The sequence below is a fragment of the Mchenga conophoros genome, linkage group LG11 (assembly GCF_057382185.1).
Source record: "Mchenga conophoros isolate Kocher_MC1m ecotype Shallow Benthic linkage group LG11, M_conophoros_male_GT1.1, whole genome shotgun sequence".
NCBI classification, from domain to species: Eukaryota; Metazoa; Chordata; class Actinopteri; order Cichliformes; family Cichlidae; genus Mchenga; species Mchenga conophoros.
The window spans coordinates 25,555,704-25,571,103 of NC_140536.1; the positions used below are offsets into that span (position 1 = coordinate 25,555,704).

General features: G+C 41.9%; 1 protein-coding gene across 2 annotated transcripts; it reads right to left on the minus strand.

Annotated features, from left to right (window-relative positions):
• Window positions 1-644: 644 nt before the first annotated feature.
• On the minus strand, window positions 645-14,957 carry cacng7b (calcium channel, voltage-dependent, gamma subunit 7b). Of its 2 annotated transcripts, XM_085291872.1 has the most exons (6): window positions 14,652-14,957; window positions 9,686-9,881; window positions 9,297-9,383; window positions 8,232-8,372; window positions 5,375-5,520; window positions 645-2,633 (listed from the first exon to the last, which is right to left on the minus strand). In XM_085291872.1, the coding sequence occupies exons 2-6, from the start codon at window positions 9,879-9,881 to the stop codon at window positions 2,178-2,180; spliced, it is 1,026 nt and encodes a 341-aa protein (XP_085147998.1). In that variant the 5' UTR covers window positions 14,652-14,957; the 3' UTR covers window positions 645-2,177. The 2 variants fall into 2 exon arrangements, with proteins under 2 accessions (XP_085147998.1, XP_085147997.1); XM_085291871.1 differs by lacking the exon at window positions 14,652-14,957 and having other exon boundaries at window positions 9,686-11,773.
• Between the last annotated feature and the right edge of the window lie 443 nt (window positions 14,958-15,400).

Here is a 15,400-nt window from a genome sequence, read left to right on the forward strand (position 1 = left end):
GACTCTTTGTGCTAAAATTGTCAGAAATAGATGTGTAAAATTACTGAAAAAGTTCTAGTAGCTCATTTCCCACTGTCCTGTAATTATAAAACAGTTGTTGTTGTTGTTTTTTACTGTGGATCCAATGTAAAAAACAAAAAACAAAACAGACATTTCTTTAGTAAGTGGAAAAGTGTAAACTTTTCTGTCACTTAAATGTTTATCTATTAGTGTTTTATGAATAGCCAAGGGGAAGGAAAAGTTGTAAAACTTATGAAAGCACAGTTAAAAATCCAAAATGTGTATCCTTCTTCACAACTGGACTCTTTTCTGGGAAGATTCTGGCCCCCGGGCCTTATTTTGGACACCCCTGTTCTAGACCGTCTGAGAAAGCACCTCACTACACTTCAAAACCACCACAAAATAATCACGTGTGGCTACAAACATCTTACAGAAGAGCCTCCTATGTCTGCTGGTACAGGGAATCCATCCCAGAGAGAGATGCTGAAGTCTGTTTATCCGTAGTTTATTAACAGAAAATTAATCTGCAACTATTAAAATCTATAAATCATGTTAATTATTACTGAAAAAAAATCTGCATCATTATGTGAGGATTTTATGTTCCCTGCCTGAGAGCAAGCTGAATGTGTTGAAAACTCTGGAACTGCAATGAAAAATTATAACAAATTTTTAATCGTCATTTGTCGGCATTTCATAGACACAGGGATCACTCAGAGACTCATCAACACACAGAACGAGCTCAACGTTATATTTTTTAGTTTTTCACATTATTTCAGATATTCTAAAAACTTTGTACTAATGCTGTCACAAATGCCTGCCAAACAAGCTGCAATAATAAAATGTTAAATTAAATGTTGCCTTTAATGGTGTGTGCCGCTGTTCGTTAAGCAGCAAGTAAAAATGCAATTAATACTTAGTTGTGACTTTTTCCAGATAGACATTTACAGCTACAAAGCTTTTAAAATCTTTCTAATCATTCTTTAAAGTTATGTGTCACTCCTGATTTGTATCGTTCACAAACACTCGTCTCATCATCGTCATACATTCCTTACATGAGTGTAACTTTGTCATCTGTGCTGCACCAGCCATAGACACACAGTGGAGGTCAGGGAAGCAGGAAGAGTGCATTAAAGTAGTGAACCAGACCCATGGCTGATACCGGGGTCAGTGCAGGACAGTGGCCAGTAGAGGGCATCAGCCGCCTGTATCATTGTTGGGTGGTTCCTCCTTCAAACCAGCATGCCTGCATCCTGAGGGCGTGTTGTTGACTGTGGTGTGCCTGTTGCAGAGTCTTCCTCCAAAGCAGAATGAGTCAGACCTTTCATTGATGTAATTTGTGCCAAAGCTTCATTTACAGTTTACTACAGACACCCTCGTGAGCAATTATATACAGCAAGTTAGAAATTTGTATCTTATACAAAGATGTAAAACAGTAAGTTGATTTCTCCTGACGATGTTTCATTGCATCATCAATTTCTGTGTTTTTTTTATTTTCACACGATATCCATACACAGTTTTCTCAATTCAGCATTACTTAACTTCTTTTTAAAACTATTTTTAATTCATGATATTGATCACTCTAACTTGACAGTGTGAGTTGTGAAACTGAATTGATGATTTACTAAATTCAGAGAAGACAATAGAATATTTAACTGCATTTGCCATTTGGTAAAAATGTACATAGTTCATGTATCGGCATAGTATATGTATGTTAAAAAAAAAAGCTATGTGCATTCTCTCTTTGTGAAGAGTGTTTTGCATTGTACATTTCCAAGTGCATACAAATTTCCTGCAGCACTGCAGTATCTCCGTATTATACCGCAGCCCCACGCTCTGTCTGCCTCACTCTCCCTCGCTGGTATCTCCTCTGTAACTCAGCTTAACCTTCTATGTCTTTCTAGGAATCACTTTTTCCTCCCATTTATTTCTCCCTTCTTCCATGTTTTGTCCTATTTGTTTCTCTCAGTCCACAGTTTTTGTTAAAGCTTCCCGCTCAATCTCCAAAACTGCCTTTGATCTCAGTTCATATTTGCTCCAAAACTAACATTTGAAAATATATTTGGTCTCCTTCCACTTCCTCTGACATGATCTGCAATTCAAGCTCAACATTTACTGTCATCACATATAAATGTACATGATTATGAAGAGTCTACTTTCCTTCCTGAAGCTCCTTATTCCTAACAGGGGGAAGCGCTCATGTGCACGTGTGTGTGATAATGAGGGGGAGGTACGGGTGATGGAGGCATGGCCATTGGAAGAGCCTGGCCCTGGGGATGTGAGGAGTGAGACCTGGGCAGGGTGTGTGTGGAGGGATAACCGGTAGGCTGTGGGGGCATCTGGTAGCTTCCTGCGGAAGAAGAGCCAGAAGGTGGGCTGCCTGGACCAACCGCTTGGAGGTTGCTTTTTGATGGGGCTGGCGGAGTCTGGTTAAGCTGGATGGAGATGTCGCTGGAGGCCTCAGAGGTGCTGCGTCCACGTTTTGGTGGGGGCCAGGAGGAGTCTGGTTGGAGGAACTGGCCGCTATAGTCGCTGCTCTCAGACAAGCGGGGGCGGTAGAGCGCAGGGTGGGGGCGGTACATCTCTTCTTCTGCATAACGTTTCATGAACAGATAGACTGACATCACACCGGCCCCCTAAAGAGATGAGCGAGATTAGATTATATGTGACAGTGCGTATTTTGTTCAGAGACAACATTTCAAAGAAACAGTAACGAGTAGGTGTGTGGGATGTGATTATAAATGACTAATAAAAGGAGACATGAAGAAGAATGTATAAAATAAATTTAAAGGTAAAACAATAGCCAACAAGGAGTCCGGAGAAAAGAAAAGACGAGGGAAAAATCAGAGGAGACAGTTAGTTTACACTGAATCAGCCACTGCAGCACATTAAGAGCAGGGCCACTGATGACAGGAGAGAGGAAGCTGCAGGACGGGGAGGAGGAAGGAGAGAAGGAAGGGATATGTGAAGATGAGGACTCACGTGAAACTGCACCATGCACGAATTCACACATGAGCACAGCTGTACGGAAACCCTGCTGTTCTGCATCATAACCACTAATACCTCACATTACCTTCAGAATACAGATCATCACACTCAGCAGGGAGTACCTGCACCATACAAACTGTGTTGCACGTGTGCAATCAGACACTCAAGCACACACTATAGCCCCTGTCAGACATCTCTCATATATTACAGCATCAGCTTCATGGTCACTTTTTCTTAATGCTGGCTTGTCAATTTTTAAGCAGCACAAGTTTGAACTACCTCCAGTCACATTACAGGAAAGCAGGCACAATATTACAACTTCACGTGTGTCTTCTGTTACTTTGTGAGCTGTTAAACTCCTAACATGGGGACATTTGGCATGATGCATTTTTGCTATTCTAAATCCACAAGAGACAAGAAAAGTCTTTCTCTTGAAGCCTGTGTGCCAGCGGTGTATCGCAGCTTTCTCTCAGCTGCAGAGATCCTGCTCTTAGTTACACTAGTGGAAACAACAACAAAGTGTTGATAGGACACTTTAAATTGTTGTGTTCAAAAGTGTTGTTATACTTCACAACAGTCAATACTGGCAATGTTTTTCGACAGATGTGAAGCAAACGTAATTGATTAGTGTAGGTGTGTTTCTAGGATATATATATTTTTAAGAGGAATGGCACAATAAGAAGGAGTCATAGAGACTATGGGAAAACATAAATGTCTTTCAAAAATAAGGATTGTGTTGAAAATTTGGTTAGAAGTGATCTTCAAGTCTGTTGTGTTCTGATACACTTTTTTCAATGCTCTTAATATTTTTCTATCTAACATTCACACTCTGATGGATGCATTTGGCCCAACGATAGTTGGCATGGAGATTGGAATTGAACCACCAACCTTCCAATTACTAGGTAACCTGCTTCACCACCTGAGCTACAGCCACCCAAATTTCTACAGTGCATTAGAGTACAAATCACTTTTAAACACATGTTCATAAAATGCTTTAATCAATGCAACTTAAGCACTTTATCTGCTTTATCCAGAATCTTAGAACTGTAGTAGCATGAGGAAACCAATGAAGAGACAGGGAGGACATGCAAACTCCACACAGGGAGTCCCCCGCCCACCACAAGATTCAAACCAACATCTGCTGTGAGGCTGACAGACCTAACCCCTGCACCACCAGCACAATATGTAATATAGACACAATATATTACTAACAACAGAACTGATAATGGTCGAGGTTTGGAAATAATCACTAACAGCTTCTTCTCTTCTGGGAATGCTTTCCACAAGGGTTAGGAGTGTGTTTACAGAAATTTTTGACAATTCTTTCAGAAGGGCATTTGTGACATCAGACACTAACGTTGGATGAGAAGGCCTCGCTCAAGTTTCCCTTCTAATTCATCCCAAAGATGTTCTGTCGGGTTAAGGTCAGGGCTAATCCACGTCTTTATGGACCTTCCTTTATGCACTGGTGCTCAGTCATGTTGGAACAGGACCGTTCCGAAAGTGTTCCCACAATGTTGGGAGCATGAAATTGTCTAAAATGTCTTTGTATGCTGAAGCATTAAGATTTCCTATCACTGGAAATAAGGGGCTGAGCCCAGACCTGAACAACAACCCCACACTAGAATCCCCCATAATCCCCTATACTCAAAAACTACTGGTCTCCTGGCAACTGCCAAACCCAGACTCGTCCATCAGATTGCCAGATGGAGAAGAGAAGATTCGTCACTCCAGAGAACACATCTCCACTGCTCTATAGTCCAGTGACAGCGTGCTTTACACCGCTGCACGTGACGCTTTACTTTGTGGTTGGTGATGTAAGGCTTGGATGCAGCTGGGTGTCCATAAAAACCCATTCCATGAAGCTCTCTATGCACTGTTCTCGAGCTAATCTAAAAGAATCAGCATCTGCTGACCCTGCTTTGTGATTTTACGTGGCTTATCACTTCATAGTTAAAATGCTGTCAGTCCCACTCATTTCCACTTTGTTATAAAACCACTAACAGCTGACCGTTAGCCACGAGGAAATTTCACGCTCGCACTTGTAAAGGTGGCATGGAAGTGGCCACAGGTGTACAAAGGAAAGAACACCTGAATTCATTGATTTGGATGGGTGAGTGAATACTTTTGGCAATATAGTGCTTTTGCACACTCTGATACTCTGAGGCAGACACCTAACACAGGAATGGGAATCTGGAGATGCCCCTGATGCAGTGGGAATATTTTAATGAAGCAGTGAGGAAAATATTGTATAAGCGAACCATGTCTGAATGACAAAATGCTGTGCTTTAACAAAAAGATGAAGCAGCTTCACGTTTTCATGTCTGAAAAGGGCCTCTCACTCTCTTTCCCAAATTTTCTAACTAGCACACACAGAGCCTCGACTGACCTCTTTGAGTAAGAAGGAAGAGGCAGCGAAGGCAAAGGACCAGCCGTAGTGGTAATTGAAGAACTGCTCAGGCTCTCTGGGACGGTTCATCACCTCGTCATTAATACTGGAGATGTAGAGCACCAGCCCCACCACCAGACTGAGGCCTGCACACAGCACATTAACAATGACACTGAGCGTAAGAAAGAAAGTCACATACAAAAGTGATCCAGACAGCCACACCAATGTGTGCAGAGTGAAAGAGAAAGATGGGGAGGGGCCAGGCCAGCTAATTAGCTTTCAAAATACTTACACTGATCGAGAAATGGAAAAGACACCAGAGAGACAGACGAGAAATTTCATATCAGTTATTCACAAAGACCTTTGAACATTTTTCCTTTTACAATGAAAACAGTCTTTTTAAAAAATAAGATTCTTTTTGCAAAAAATAAAATAAAAAGAAATAAAATAGAGCATACTGTCACTGTGGATTACTTTCAGCGGCAAATGATTTTAACATGCAGTTAACATGTAACTAGGTTCAGGATTCAAAAGCACTTTTGTGACAATTTGATTTAAAAAGGATATATCAGGATATATCAACGTAACCTGTCACACCACCTTTGTGTTTTTCCAGGTTTAACCATAACACCAGTGTTTCTATAACCAAGTGCTTAACACACCTTTAACCACCTCAAACATAATCCTGTAAAAAAGTTTCAAATCCTTTAGTTTTTATGATGTGAGGATTGCAACACATTACAAGGAAAGCCACATTCTTTTTAATATATGAGTGGATGAATGAACATGCTGGCATACTGTATGTCATTCATATCCTCATCAGGCAAATAAATAAATACATAATAATAAATCTTCATTATAAAAATGTCTTATTATGCTAGCACAACTTAATTAATAACTTAATTCACTAAGACAGACTGGCAGCATGTCAGGGTATGAAAGGTGGGAAAATGAATTACTGGGAGGAAAATTATAATTTAAGTATTATAAGGTTCTCTTATAATGACTGCTGTTTCTGATTAGGTGTATGTAAGGATATTTCTCTTTATTAAACAGTTAACAGTTACTTGCTATTTATCTTAAGGCAGAAGAAGAAGAAACCCTGAAAAAAACCCACTTAAAATGTAACAAAAGAAAGAGAATAATTCTGCTCCTCTAACATAGCATGCTAATTAAAGTCATGCAGTCAGAATTGATGCAGCATGCTGTGAAAACTTGAATATGTTATAGTGAAAAATTCAGTATATTCACTGTACTGGAAACAGAAGTGCCTTTCAAACGTGAACGGATGATCTGGAATCAGCCAGAAGCATCCCATACAACATTTAAACCTCTCTTTTCCAGGAACACTTACCTGCCCTCCACCTTACTTTGGCTATGTTAAAATTATGAGATGCAACATATGGCCAACATCACAGTATCAATATTCAAAGACAGCATCATGCTGTAAGCAGCGAATATGAATATTTCACCGCAACATTCAAGTGCACTACAGGGCTGTCAAGTGCTTATGCCCTCTACGTGAATGGCCTGGTTTCGTTGTTGACTTAAATTTGAAACGCGTGGGAAATGCAGAAACCGTGCTGCTGTCAATCCTGCAGCAGAAGTACATCTTTATCTGAGTTAATGCCTGAAAATCCAAAGGAACACACAGGCACGTGCACAGTCAGAGGCAGGAAAAGAAGAAGTGTTGAGTGTGAGACAAAGGGGAAGCAAACATGAAGGTAAATGGTGCAAGGAGGCGTGCAGCTCATCTGTGGTGTGTTTGTTGGGGGAAGAGATAAACAGAAAAAGAGAGGGAGGGAAAGCGAGTAACAGAGAGAGCGGGAGAGCCTCTAACCAAGATTAAACATCTGTGGCCCCATGCTGTTTTTTTATTTCCTGCGCTGAATACTGTTATGTTAACCAGAACAGGGTGCCATTGCACCCAGCCTGCCAATACAAACTACAATATTTACCAGACTACAGCGTCAGAGATGCCACTGGAACATCCTTCCGCACACACCACTGCAGCAACAATGACTCAGAAATAATATCCTTTGAATGAAGGGGTGAGGAAAGGAATAGGAGGAAGGAGAGGGGCTGGGGAGGGAGGGTTGAGAGGGGTGTGTAGTAGGGAAGGCAGGAGGAAGGCACAGAGAGGCTTAGTGCAGCAGAGTATGTAAGCAATTTGATACACTTGCACCTTATTATCACCCTATTATCAAAATAAGGCATAAAGTAAAACACTGTGACACTCCAGCAGAGGCTATAAACATTATGTAACCTTCATTACATAACATTTATTACCTCGTATACTCTGAAATGGCATGTCGAAGTCATCATATCAGACTCTGCGTGATACTCCTCTGAGCTCTGCAGTCACGCTTCCTCCTCAAAAGTGCGTGTTAGGAGAAAGAACCGCCAGAGAACACAAGCTCCAATGTGGCCACTGACGATCAGGCTGAGCACCAGAAACGGGAGCATTACCGCCATCTGCTGTTCAACAAGACCGGCTGCACTAATGAAGAAAATGCTGCTGAAAAACCTGCTTAAGCTGCTTAAGAAATATTCAAAGGTTTTTGCAATTTTTTTTAACACTCTTTTAAAAATATGCCACTAAAATATGGAGGAAGAGCTACTCCTAATTAACAAGTTAATAAAGTTTATACGAGACAAAGTCAAATGAAAAACCCAGCGGGAACATTCAAAGCAAATCCATTGACCTTTTCTATTGACACTCCCCACACCTGCATCACAGACCAGAAATAGAGCTGTGATGGAGTGTCTGCATGTGTGACACAGGACACACCAGGACGCTGTAATCAATCACAGAGTGAGGGAGCAGTAACAGCAGGACATGAGTAATGGGTCCCACCTGAGAGGATGAAGAAGATGCCGGACACAAAGGCCAGGATGGTGCGCTGAGGTCGGATGTGTCCGATGTTACTGATGACGAAGGCAGTGAAGACAAAGAGCAGCGACACCATCGGGAAGGGCGTGGCCGTACGCACCATCTCTGGAGGAAGGAGAGGTCACAGTGTTAAATGCACGTTTTAGGATGTGACCTTAAACTGGGGAGAGAGGAGATGATAATCTTGGCCTTAAAAGAGTTAAATTACATTATTTTTTTATGTCTTGCATGTTTCATAAGACTTATGTCTCATCCTAGATGAATTGAGCATGAATTGAATAAACTTTTTTTTTTTTTTACAATGGGGTCACGTCTACGAGGAAAGTCCTATAAAACTTGTAAAACACAAACATTTCTACTTGGAGACAACAGGAATTTGTCATTTCCCCCCCTCTAATTCCTTGTAATTTTCTTCTTTCTGACTTCTGACAACAATATATAAATAAATGGCATTACAGCAATTGCAGATATACAAAAATATAATCACTCACTCTCTACAACCCAGACAGACCACTGAGGTCACCAGGCTCAAATGTTTTACGTTTTCAGAGTCAGATCTCAGTCCACAAAGGGTGCTTTCAGTTAGTGTGGATACATTGTCTGTGCGTACATTCAAAAACAGACTCAAAACCTTTTTATTAACACAGTCCTACACTTAATACGTGCTATATAAATAAAATTTGTAGTGAAATATCTAATAGATTATGGAGTTAAATCACTGAATTTACTAATTCATTGGTAATCTACTGCAATCTGAAGGGTTTAACACAAAACATATTATACCTCATGCAAAGTCTTTACCATGAAAAAATAAAACCTTTGAATCACTGGATGAATAATTTTTCTAAATTCAACATCTTTGGATTTCTTTTTCTCAAACTTGTCAACTTACAGAACCTGCTGATGAATTTTAACACTGATGAACTGCTGCACTCAAACATCAGTACCCTCAAACAGTCAGCAGGGGGACACCGCCGCAGGCTCTCACACAGTAGATGAAGTGTAATGCCGCTGCTGTGTTTTACTCACTCAGGATGTTCGCAGTGTTTTCAGTGGTGATCTCTATATCGGGCTCGGTGAAATACTCTGACGCAACACATCTCCCATTTTCTGATCCTGTGAGCAACCACAAAAGGTGGAAAATGTTGGGGTTGGTCAAGGATCAAAGTCAGTGGTGCATGAAGAAACACACTAAAATCAAAAGAGCATGTGGGTCTCTGCAGTCCTGCTCACAGGTAACGATCATGTTTTGTGACAGCTATGATTCCAAAGGCCGGAAGGTTGCTAGCTGTCTTTTCTCTGATTTCTGCTCTCTCACTCTGTTGCTCTTTCTGTGTGTTTGTCACTGCGTGATGATCAAATATGAATTCAGTCATTCTTTGCATATATATATATATACATGTGCTGTATCTTCCTACCAGCCACAAAGCAAACTCTCCAGAGGCCTGAATGGAGCGCCATCTTCACCTCCTGGCTCTGGTTCTGCTGTAGGATGATTCCCTCCACCATTATGAGCCAATAGTCCGTGGACACAGCCACCCCGACCAGCAACAGTCCGCAGGCGCCGAACACTGTGGACAGGATGGTTAACGCACGGCTGCTACACGTACTCATCTGGAAGGCAGGATGAGAGAGGCACATCAAAACTGCAGACAGAAATATAGGTAGATATGGAAGGGCTCACTAAGGGGAGGTCATTAGAGACGGGAAACTCTGAGACAGACATGTGACACGCTCACATGGGGAAAAAGAGCTACAGGCTATCCTCCTGTCCTGCCTTGTTATTGCTAAAGAAGAGTTAGTGACACATTCACTGGCAACCAATCCTGTTTAAGGTTAGAGAGGAGCCAACAAAACGAATGATGAATTCACAAATAAAATTATGAAAGGACTAAAAAAAAAAAGCAGAAAAACAGATACACAGATTAGGAAGGAGAGTTGAGGTCTTACGTGACTCACACATGGTCTTTCTGTGACTTAATTCTGGTTGACCGGGAAAGACTTGAACATGCTGTCTGTATAGATTCAAGAGTTTCTGTGTCTGTGTAGCCTCTGCTTAATTTGGAACCTTGTTCAGTGTCATCAGCTTCATAAGTAATGGAGGCATGCGAAACACAGAGAAGGCTGATGCTTACTGTAATTTGTTATAGCTATATTGTGAGGTTTATTACAATAATGAAGATGACTTGTCAGCCTGAGAGTTTGAATATTTTCCTTTGATTTGTATTCACTGCAGTGTTTGCAAAAGTGGAGGACATCAGGCTGACGTTCCTTTCACTTTTCAAAATCTTATACTTGCCCCCCTTTGCTTTTCCTGCTAAAAATCTCTTTAAATCCAGATGAAGGAAGAGAAGAGAGAACAGCTTTCAGGTACTATGATGCACAACATGCCTAACGAGCTTAATGAGCCTAATGAGCAGACGTGAGTGTCTGCCAGACGGTCTTCACCCTGGTTTTTCCCTTACCTTATTAACACAGGTTTTTTGAGCTGCATAGTGTGTGGTGATCACCTGCAGACACTCCCACTAACTAATCATGGTGTTTGCATTTCTTTACACATTTCCCTATGTATGATCATATAATCTTTAAACATTCTTAACACTCCTTAGAAAAATATGTTTCTCTAGCTTTAGACGGCTAATTAGGTCCAACTGTCAACATTTGAAATCACTTAGATGCTGGAGATGTGTCTGGAATGACTTGCATTTATCAGCAGCTGCACACTTTTTTAGTTTGTGATTTTCACATTCTTGCAGTGTGTGCAGCAATTAAGATGAAATAAATAAAACCTGACAGTGTAATAGAAGCATTAAATAAGCACTGCAATCTGACATAAGCCACTAAAAACTACTTTAGTGTCCTAGTGCTTACTAAGGAAACATCATTTTTCAGGGCTGTGTTCATCGAAACTGTGGGCTATAGGTAGAATAAGTAATCCATCCATCCATCCTCTTCTGCTTATCCAATTCAGTGTCGTGGGGCTGCCATTGTGGGAGAGGCAGGGTACACCCTGGACAGGTCACAGAAAACCATTCCACCTATTTATAATCACTAATTAACCCAACCCCACTAACTGCATGCTTTTGAACTGTGGAAGGAAGCCAGAGAGAACATGCGAACTCCACACAGAAAGGCCCTGGCCCAGATGGTGGATTTGAACCCAGTACCTTCTTGCTGTGAGGCAACAGTGCTAACCATTGCGCTCTAGAATTAAGTAGCCACTTTAAAATATAACCCTTAGCTTGCTTGAGACCAGAGTTGATTTTCACCACACCATGGATGGTTTTTCACCCTTACCATCCATCCATCCATTCGCTTCCGCTTATCCCTTTCAGGGTCGCAGGGGGTGCTGGAGCCAATCCCAGCTGTCATAGGGCGAGAGGCGGGGTACACCCTGACAGGTCGCCAGTCTGTCGCAGGGCCAACACACAGGGACAGACAACCATTCACACCTAGTGGCAATTTGGATTATCCAATGAACCTATCCCCACAAGCTGCATGTCTTTGGACGGTGGGAGGAAGCCGGAGTACCCGGAGGGAACCCACGCAGACACTGGGAGAACATACAAACTCCACACAGAAAGACCCCGGCCTGATGGTGGAATTGAACTCAGGACCTTCTTGCGGTGCGGCAACAGTGCTAACCACCGTGCCGCCGTGCTGCCCCTTTTTCACCCTTACACCATCTAATTTTGGTAAACATGTAGCAACTCATTTGGGTAGGTTCTCAGTCATCCAGGTCATGGCAATCTAAGGAGCTTGGAAAGAAAGCAAAAGAACTTCTTTAAACAACAACTCAAGCTTCAACCTCTTGTTCTTTCAGTAGAGGACGGGAGTGGAATCATCCATGTTCTTCAGCTGATGTAACACGTTGCTTTAAGGTTTGAAAAATGTGCGCTTGAGCCTTTCCTCAGCATATCACTGCTGCTCTGAGCTCTTATTTGAACTCACACTACACTGTTTCACGGTCATTAATAAAAATCTCCACAGTTTCTTGCATCACCCCTTGTAAATCCTGACCCCCTTTTTGCTGCACAGAAACTGCAAATCAATTATTCACACCTATTAAACATACGACAATACATCTGCATAAAATAATGACTTAAAAAAGTAACGCTCAGGGTCGCAAATTAATTTAACAGCGTGGGCCATTTATCGTGCACCTCCGACGGCTGTGACAACAGAAACTTTAATGTCAAATAATGACTAAAACATGAGAACCACTTTATTATTCTGCTCTCTCTTTGTATGACAAACCTTTGAGTCTTTGAGAAGTCTGGTTACAAAAAAAAGTAGTCTACTGGGGAACAAACTCTTAAAGATTAAGCCTGGTCTCGTCTTATCTGGACACCCATTGTGGGAGATGTGACCACTAAGTTCCCTCAGTTTCTATGCAGCAGCAGGGATGAATAGAGTTTCTTTTGTGCGCTAGGCACAATAATGATGTGTAAGAACAGAACTGGGTGATGGTAGAGGGTACACATTAGAGAAATAGTCTGAGAAATGACAAGTTTGGGCATCTGAAAGGATGAAAGAAGCAGATGAAGTAAGGATTGCATTACTAATGGGGCAGACAGAAGTGAGGAACCACAACCACAAAAAGTCCAGTCAGACAAACACATGAAAGATGGAAAGCCACTGAGATTAAAAGGAAAACTTACAAGATACATAAAGGGCAGGATACAAATTGGCACTGTCATCTGCCACACAAGGGAACAACTGAGGATTTGCATGGGCTTAAGCTGCACATGAGTTTCCTGCTGCCCTGGTCTTAACTTTCCTTCTTTAACTGGGGGGTCTAAATCACACGGCAGGCCAATTTCAGCTCCCGCTGCCACAGTAACAGTTGACTGGTGCTGAAAAGTTTAAGTTAAAGAGTTCAAGGCAGGGTCACCGTGAACTCAAAAACAACTCCGTGAAATGACACAGCATGATGCCAGAGTGGTCAGAAACGAGTGTGAATCAAAGTGGAGTTGCAAAATTGCACAAACGAGTTGATGTGCCCGAGTTGCTCTCCTAGGCTTGTTCAGCACCACGGACAGCACCCTGTTTTCAGACTTGTTCAGCACCACGGACAGCACCCTGTTTTTGAGCACAACGTCATAGAAACACACTGAAATCCAAGAACAACAACAAAAATACGACCTGCTGGCTCGTAAGAGATTGGGATTAAAAATTAAAAGCACTGATTTATTGTGCCAGAAATCTTCTAAAGGGCTGTTGTGGCTTTTGAAGAAATAAGCACTCAGACTTAAGATTGGGTTTGAGTTTGAAAAAAAGAGCAAAGGAGAAAAAAAATCAGTTTCCTGTTAGATTTGTGATAACAATCCCATTTTAGTGCTCTGACACAGCCCCTCAGCTCCTTCATCCTGAAAGCAATGAGCCAATTGAATTGGTTAGATAGGAGCCACAAGGGGGACAAAAGGTTTAATTCACTCCAATCTGTCACAATCTGCAGACTGACATCACCTGTAAGCCTCTCAGGAAAGAGACACCAAGAAAGAAAGAGGCAGTGATGGAAAAGAGGAGAGGATGTGAAAGAAACAACCCAGCTTAAATAAAACGAAAGCAAAAGCAGCAGAAAGAAGAGAAGATGGGGACGAACTACGTGTGGAGAGATCTTTTAAAGACAGGGACAGAAGGAGTGTATCGAGAAGATATAGGTTAACACGAGAAAAGACCTTGGCCCAAAAAATGGAAGGAGTACTCGACATGGACGCGCACGACGGGAGTGCGCGTACCCCGAATTAAAAGGTGTGCACTGGTTGTCAGCCCTGGAGAAATCAATGAAACCACTCATTAGGAAATAAAAGACTTCACGGGAACTAAACGTGGATACCATGACTCAGTAGAAGGTTTTGCTCGTGGTTTCTGCGCAGACACACTCTGACAATCCACTCGCATCATTTCTTTCTCTTTTTTTCACGGTGCAAAGCGGATAGATAAACACTGCCACTATACTCTCACGTACCCGCAAAAGAACACCCTAGTACTGAGTGAGGCAGTCACACGAGCATCTATACGGGTTTGTTTAGCCCCCCACCCCCGCAGCTGTCACACGCACTCACACGCGGAGTTTTGAGATGATAAACACAGAGCAGGGAACATGTGAGCGACTCACGTTGAAAAACCGGAATGGGTAAAATAAATAGAGCTGCTCAACGACTTAGCTGTCAGGTAAGAACATTTTTTGCCCCCCACCACCACCTCGCGTGCGCTCTCACGCTAACACGACTTATGAATTCAGCTCTTTTCACAGCTGTCACACAGGCACGTACATTTTAAGTCGGGTTAAAAAGACGAAACAAAACGGGGAGTCATGATTATAATTCCTACGAAAAGACGCATAAATGCAGGTATTCAATGAGAGGGGGAAATACTCACCGTGCCACGAGAGTCGTGCGCACACGTCAGTAAGCCAAGAAACCTCACACCAGGGAGGCTTGCTGGGGTTTTGTCTCTCACTCTCTTCTCTCCTTTTTCCCCTTTCCTTCTTACTCTCTCTCTCTCCCTGTCTTCTTCTCTCCTCTGTGTGTTTTCCCTTAAGCCCCCTTACCCATCCTCTAAAATTCCTCACTCTCTCTTTCACTCCGTCTGTCCCAGGCACTGCGGTGGATCGGTTCAGGAAGCTACTTTGGTTACCAAAGAGACATACTGTATCGGGAGCAGGGGGGTAAAAGTGTCGAAGGGAGAGAGAGTGAGAGAGAAAGAGAGAGAGTATATGTGAGTATGTGTGTGTGAGAGAGAGAGGTGGAGTGGAGTGATGTCATATCGCACTTCACTGTATAAACTGTTGTATAGTAATACTCACTCATCCTTTTTAACATCAATTTTTCTGGATGTGTTGTCACATTTAAAGAAAATAATATAGGCTTTTTTTTTTTAATACTTGCTTTTGTACTCACTCTTTAAAACTCTTTGAAACTGTCCCAGCAACCTTCACAGAAGCTGCCATGAGCATACAGTTTCTATAAATTACTTGATGTCACATCTTTTAAAATGATTTTAAGGGAATAAATAACGTCCATGTGGTAAACATTTGCAATAATTTTCTCACACGATGAACAGTAATATACAATATTATATATCACTATATAATAAATATAACGTTTTCCAGCCAAGAGAAGCTGAAC

Excerpts from the sequence above, each read along its gene's own strand:
- cacng7b (XM_085291871.1), bottom strand. The coding sequence starts at position 9,908 with ATGTGCCTCTCTCATCCTGCCTTCCAGATGAGTACGTGTAGCAGCCGT. Across the intron at positions 9,384-9,685 it reads GAGAGTTTGCTTTGTGGCTG|GATCAGAAAATGGGAGATGT; the intron begins GTAGGAAGATAC and ends GGTTGCTCACAG. Across the intron at positions 8,373-9,296 it reads AAACACTGCGAACATCCTGA|AGATGGTGCGTACGGCCACG; the intron begins GTGAGTAAAACA and ends TCCTTCCTCCAG.